At 33.4% G+C, this 6,985-nt stretch overlaps 1 protein-coding gene across 1 annotated transcript; it reads left to right on the forward strand.

Annotated features, from left to right (window-relative positions):
• Positions 1-1,294: 1,294 nt before the first annotated feature.
• LOC116351980 (ceramide transfer protein) lies at positions 1,295-4,589 on the forward strand. Its single transcript, XM_031784135.1, has 5 exons — positions 1,295-1,808; positions 2,715-2,831; positions 3,308-3,662; positions 3,777-4,118; positions 4,202-4,589. Exons 1-5 carry the CDS (start codon positions 1,761-1,763, stop codon positions 4,327-4,329), a joined length of 990 nt encoding a protein of 329 aa, XP_031639995.1. The 5' UTR covers positions 1,295-1,760; the 3' UTR covers positions 4,330-4,589.
• Positions 4,590-6,985: the final 2,396 nt, after the last annotated feature.

The raw sequence follows: 6,985 nt of genomic DNA on the forward strand, positions 1-6,985 counted from the left end.
AATTTGTATCAGAATAAGAAGTTTTCTTCACTTATTTTTTCATTTGATTAACTGATACAGTATGTTCAACAACAACAATAATAGTTTTTCGTTAAAATATTTAATTATTACGGTTCCAATGTCACATTCCACGCAGCAATCACATTGTTTACGTTTCAATGCGATTTATTGTTATGCATTTTAAGCGACAATGACATCGTCCACTATATTTTGATGTGATTGTTATTTTTTCGGTGGAAAATAGGTGAACGGTGTTAACAGTATATTCGTGTGCTGATTTGTGACCAACCATACATACAAATTTGAAAATTAATCAATAGATATGCCTGGTGGTGTTTAAAAACGGCCGTTCATAAGCATATATTGTTGAATTTATTGCAAAAGTAACCTTCTACCATGTGCGCATCGGAGCACATTAACATATTTCTTCTTGTTTTTTGTTGTTGTTGTTGTCTCTTCTCCAATGTGCTTGCGGCGTTGGTGTTGACCACAAACAATTGTAATTGTATACAAGTATTTCACACTCATAAATAAATCCAAAACGGTTGTTGGACATGAAGAAGATGAACAAACAAAACCGAACAACTCAACGCCAACATCAAATATTTTATTTATTTGACTTATGAAATTCACTTTCGAACAGAGAGAGGGAGAGAGAGAGAGATAGTGTGTGCGAGAGAGAAAAAATAAATCTATATACATGCAACGTATGTGAGGCATAACAAAGCGTTTGATTGCGTATGTATATCAACAAGAGAAGTAGAAGAAGACCAACAATAATCCATCGAATTCTTGGTATGGCACACTGACGAACCATTTATAAACATACATATTAATTGGCTTATAGTAATATGTATTAATGACATCGACGTTTTTGCTTTCATTTTATATGGCGATGTCATTTTTTCCTCTTTCATGTCCCATGTGGTTTTTCTTTACTCGTACTTGTCGCTGCGAACATGTGACACTTCAATGTATGTGTGTTGATTCAATTACATTGCACGTTGTTTGATATGTGTGCACGATACTCCATTGTAAATTTGATAAATTCCTTCCACAGCCAAAATAGCTGTTGATACCTGACGTTTCTCAAAAGCAAAGAAAAAAACCATTATAAGCGTACAACGAATTATTGTTTAGTTCATAGTCATTCGTTTCGATTCGAAACAGTCACAATTCGTCGGTTGTTGTGTTTGGTTTGATTTTTAAGTGTACTCGCAACACGCAAATATCAAACATCTCTATTCAAATCGATGACTTTGTATTGTTTTTTTTTTTTTTTTTTTTTTTGACATATTTGAAGAATGAAAGTGATTTTAATAAGAAAAAAATTTGTTCTCTGATTTTTGCCACGCAACGAGCACAGAACCGTGAAATAAAACAAAAACGCCAAAAACCTATGCCAAGTATTGTAGTTAATAACAATTATTTGTATGCGTGTCTCAGATGAGTTTTTTCGGTTGTTGTCGGTCAATTGAGTCGATTTTTGTACAAACGGAACAAGAGGGAGAAAATAATTAGAGTAAAATATTTCGTAAAAGTCGTTGGCAGTAATAAGCATTTGTATTTTGTGCATGACAAATTCACAAAGCATTGTGACCGACACTGAGCGTTGTGCTTAATAAATTGACGTACATCAAATATTTAATTAGAAATCAAGTGTGTATGTAAAGAAGTGGTAGCAGCATATACATTGGAAAATTGTAATTGAATATAAAACATTGAGTGAAGCAATACACAAAGAAACCAAGAAGACAAAAATGCCGTCATCAGTAACTTTAGCTATCAAAAGATTCAAAAATCGATTTGTAAGTCATTGTATTATTTTGTGAGTGTGTGTGTGTGTGTGTGTGTGTGTGTGTGTGTGTGTGTTATTGACAAACACTTTGAATTATGCAGAGAACAGCGTTTTTCCCATACTTGATCTTAATGCAAAAGAATTGATGATTCACACTGTGTTTCTATTCTATTTATTCACATTCTTTGGCACGTTTGATGTGAATAATGAATCATATTCTATCACTGCTATTCGAACACAACCGATTGATGTTATTCATTTATTTAGTAGAAACGGCACATGGATATACAATAAGTAAAGCAAAAAAAAAATAAAAAAATGAATGAGCCAGTGACTACAATATCAACGGGAAATGTTTATAGGGGCAATATAACGAATTATTGAAATCATGAAAAAATGAATGGAATGTTCGAACATTTTATCAAACACTGAAATTGAATCAAATCAAATCAGTATCAATTAACAGAATAAATAATTATTACTTACAAAATCATCAGAAAAACACATATATCGCGTCCAAACAATAACAATCACATGTGATAAGTGATTCATATTGAAAGAGATGATCCGCACTCAAATAATGCTTGTTTTGTTGTTATGTTTTTTTTTTTTTTTTCAAAATTTTATCGCTCATCTCAAAACATTTCTGCATGACATCCGCTCCAAGCGATGAGATTATTTTTATGTCTCACATTTTACAATTGGGAATGTGGACGTGTCATTTTGCCTTTTTGAGGCTGCAAGTCGACTGTGTTCAGATCATTTTAAATTAGTGCAATTGCCGGGTAGACGAAAGAATTTTCATGGCTCAATTATTTGAAAAGTGCCTCAATGTATTTATAGCAAATATGAATTAAAAAAATTGACGAATAAAGATAGTTATAATATGATTTCGATTTGATTATTTTAATTTCAGGAAGGGCCACATTCAACGCTTCCAGAAGATGAATTCTTCGATGCCGTCGAAACGGGATTGGACAAAATCGAAGAAGATCGACAGTTAAGAGTTCGTCTAAAACTACAATCACAACAGGTAAACTTGATATGTATTTTTTTGTTGCTTTGTGAGTCTTCTGTTATTCAACTCGAAATGATTAAATAATTCAATTAGTGTGCATATGGTGTTGATGAATATTTAGAAAAGTGTTTTTAATTTTAATTTTCGAGCTATTGCTGGACTTGTTTCCAAATCGAAAATCGATATCATATTATGTCAGCCAAATGAATGGTTTTTGTTTCAACGGAAACAAAATGACGCACATTCATTGAATTAATAATAAACAAAAATAAGTGACCACATTTGGGATGATAGCTTACATAGCAAACAATAAGCATAATTTACATGTGCATTTTATTTATGTGAACATTTTATGTTGATTACCAATTTCAAATTTAATTTATGTCGATGATCTCATTTGATATGTTTTTATCAGTAAATCGCCCTAATTTAATCGTCATTTCTTTTCTTCTTCTTCTTTTTCATTTGTCATTTATGTTCGTTTGTCACAGTCGCAAAGCAGTACGAATAGCTCAACGGTGATACCAGACGAATGTGAAGACCAAGTAACGGAAAAAGTTGATGATGAATTTGGTACCGGAAATGCGGCTAAGGTGCATCGATTATGGCCTCAAATTGATGATATTTGCAAAGAACAATTGCATTATGCACGACAAGGTGTTGGTGAAGGTGGCAACGGATGGCAATTATTTGCCGATGAAGGTGAAATGAAAATGTATCGCCGTGAGCAGGAAATTGATGGAATGGTCGTTGATCCATTGAAAGCATGTCACATTGTAAAAGGTGTTACAGCTCGCGAAATGTGTCACTACTTTTTTATGCCGGAATATCGTAACGATTGGGAAAGTACGTTGTTGTTTTTTTTGCTCTTTTTTTATTTGTGTCTCTGTCTTTCGAAATTTTCTTTTTTGACATATTTATTTATGAATATTTGAATATCAATAAATTTATCATCAACAGCAACATTGGACGATATGGCAATTATTGAAAAAATCTCACCTGATAGCATAGTCTTTTTGCAAACGCATAAGCGAATTTGGCCAGCTAGTCAACGTGATGCATTGTTTTGGTCGCATATGAGAAAAACAACCGATAAAAAAGATGAAACCGCACACGACGAATGGTTGGTGTGCAATCATTCAATCAATTTGGATGCATATCCAGCCAATACAGGCAAATGTGTTCGAATTTTTTTAACAGTCATTCTATTTTGTCAAACATACATCGATCCAACGATTATTGCCAGCGGAACCAAACCAACACGTAACGATCTTACCTGTAAAATCACCTATTGCTCTGAAGGTAAATATCTTTTAATGTTTCTTTTACAAAAAGAAAATAGATTTAAACGTTTTTTTTTCTTTACTAATTTCGTGTGTAAACAGTAAATCCTGGCGGATGGGCTCCAGCATCAGTTCTTCGTGCTGTATATAAACGAGAATATCCAAAGTTTTTGAAACGCTTTACCGACTATGTGATCGAACAGTGTAAAAATAAACCAATTCTGCAATGAGGTCCAAATTCCAAGATTGTTGGCAACCAGCGTTCAACCAATGGATGTCATTGTCGAAAGCAAGCAGCACAACCAATTTAAACGGAACCTTTTTTTTGCTGACAATGTTGACGACATATATACACAAATTTACATTCTACCGATAAGAATTATGTTTCTCTAAAATAAGAACATTTCTATGTATAAAACAAAAATAAACAAGTACTTTGCAGAGAAAGCAGAGAGTCTCTCCTGACTTTATTAAATTTATAAGCAACATATTTTTCTATGAGAGAATATTTTAATCATTTAAATTTTGTGTCTTTTATTTCTCACGCATTAAAAAAAATGATCTATGGTTGATTGAACATAACAGAAGCAAATCTTTTCAATCTATTATTTTTCCCAAATTTTCAATACACCAAGTAAGTCTAGTTTTTGAGATAATATCCGTTATGTGTCCGGCCGAACGGTAACTTTTTGGTTTTTGGCCAATTTGGCCACTCAAACTTGAAATTTTGGACCGCAAATGACACCATTCGATAGCTGGCTTTAAGACCTTTCCAATGATATGCATATGTCCGGGGTGTGTCAAGTGGATGTGCCTCGGTGACTGCAGGGACAAAAGTCAAAAAGTGACTTTTGGAGACCGGCCACGGCCAACATGGTGGCCATATCGAAAAGTGCCGGAACAAAAAAGTCTTAGTTTTTGTGTACTTTAATCCCATAAAGTTTCAAAAAGATCAGAAACAACTACGCAAAATCGCGGACACACAGACATTTTGATTTTTCATAGAAATTCATATGAAATTTTTAAAATAATAAATTTTTCGAACGGAATGATCGATTTCGACGTTTGAGGTATCGTTGGAAACGTATTGAGCTCTCGAATCAGAATATCGATGTTTCAGTTGTAAACGACCTCATTTAGTGCCATCTATGGCCATAAAACTGAATATTGACCCTTTTCTTGAAAGGACCATATTTTGAAGACAGGTCGACCGATTTTCGAACTTTGATATTTTTTCTTGATCTATGGCTCAAGGGCTTTCCAACTATACACCAATCGCGGCTATAGGCCTTCCAGGCTAGAATTTAGAAATTACGTGTATATATAGCGAGTTCGACTTTTCAACACACTAATGTGGTTTCGTCACTCGCGCGAACTGCCGTCCGCTGTGATAAATTGAACAATAGTTGAATTAATTGAATTAACGTGTTACAAACAAATTAATTTGGTGTATTCGATACAGTTGATCTTATTAAAGATTATATAAAAAGTATATTTTTTTTTTTTATTGCGCAATGTGCATACAAGTTTCAGAAAATTTCGTGCAACAAGCGGGTGGTATTTAACCAGAAGGACATCTACGACAGAATTTTTTGGAAATGATTTTAAAAAAATGTGCCCAATTTGTGCCATTTAGTGCCGTCAAAAAAAATCTGTGCCCGAAGGGTTGATATGAATATGGCATGTGGTTTTTGGAGGTTAGGGGTAGTTTTTTCAAAATTTTGATTGGGGGCGAAAAAGAAAAATCTAATGATGTCAAAAATGTGTGCCCAATTTGTGCCCAAGATTGGACATATTTTCCCGTCATCCCCTATAAAGGGGGTGGGTTTCTGGACATCGACTTTTTCAGGGGTTGAAAAATGCATCCCTTTTTGATGCCAAAAATATGTGCCCAATTTGTGCTCTCGATTAGTACCTTTGGTCAGTATTTTATTTGGGGTTAAAAAATTAACTACCCCAAATCGATAAAAAATGATTTGACAAATGATGTCAAAAATTTGTGATACAGTTTCTTTGAAAAAATCACAAAAAAATTGAATTTTTGTATGCTACTTTAATGACGTGAAACTTTGTACAGACTATTTTTTACACAAAAAATGACATTAAAATGATAACAGACATGGCTCCCATACAAAAATTCAAATTTTTTGTGACTTTAGTTATGAAAAGTGTTTCAAAAATAATTTTTATGGAAAAATTAACGTCAGACATATTTTTATAGCGCTTTGTTAGAAAATAGAATACTTTCAAATATCATACAAATGAGTTCATCATGATAGTGTGAAAAATCTTTTGCGTGTTCTTCTGCTATTAAATTAAAGAATATTTCGATGCCGAATATATATAGTTTGATAAAATACGCATCTACCACCGTGCGGAAAAGTTCGTCTTACTCCCGTAAGACTCTTTATTTGCATTTCAACCCCAAAATCGGATTTTCGATTTTGAGGTTGCGAAGAGAGCACTAATTCCAATTTCACTGCTATTGAGTGGCACAAATTGGGCACAAATTTTCTACATCATTTGTTTATTCATTTTTGATCGGTATTGTATATTTGATTTTCAGCCCCAAAGCCATGTGGGGGGTGAATTTTCAAAATTGTGATGGGGATGAGCACTAAATCCAAAAATCGTTCAGAAAATGTGTGCCTAATTTGTGCCACTATGATTTTTTTACTAGCGGTGAAATTGGAATTAGTGCTCTCTTCGCAACCTCAAAAACAAGAAATTTCTTTTTAGGGGTTGAAATGCAAAAATAAAAAATAAAATAAATTGCTATAACTGGCTGTGTAGTCATAATTTTGACCATTTAAATACATAATATTGATGTACACTTTATCTACACTTAATTTCAAGGCTGTACACTTTCACAAAATCATCGTACAC

Source organism: Contarinia nasturtii, unplaced genomic scaffold (genome assembly GCF_009176525.2).
Source record: "Contarinia nasturtii isolate CC-2019 unplaced genomic scaffold, AAFC_CNas_1.1 Cnas_scaffold_6743, whole genome shotgun sequence".
Lineage (NCBI taxonomy): Eukaryota > Metazoa > Arthropoda > Insecta > Diptera > Cecidomyiidae > Contarinia > Contarinia nasturtii.

Bases quoted from the DNA above. Each gene is read 5' to 3' on its own strand.
- LOC116351980 (XM_031784135.1), top strand. From the start codon at position 1,761: ATGCCGTCATCAGTAACTTTAGCTATCAAAAGATTCAAAAATCGATTT. The intron at 2,832-3,307 runs GTAAACTTGATA...CGTTTGTCACAG, and splicing joins TAAAACTACAATCACAACAG to TCGCAAAGCAGTACGAATAG. The intron at 3,663-3,776 runs GTACGTTGTTGT...TATCATCAACAG, and splicing joins ATATCGTAACGATTGGGAAA to CAACATTGGACGATATGGCA.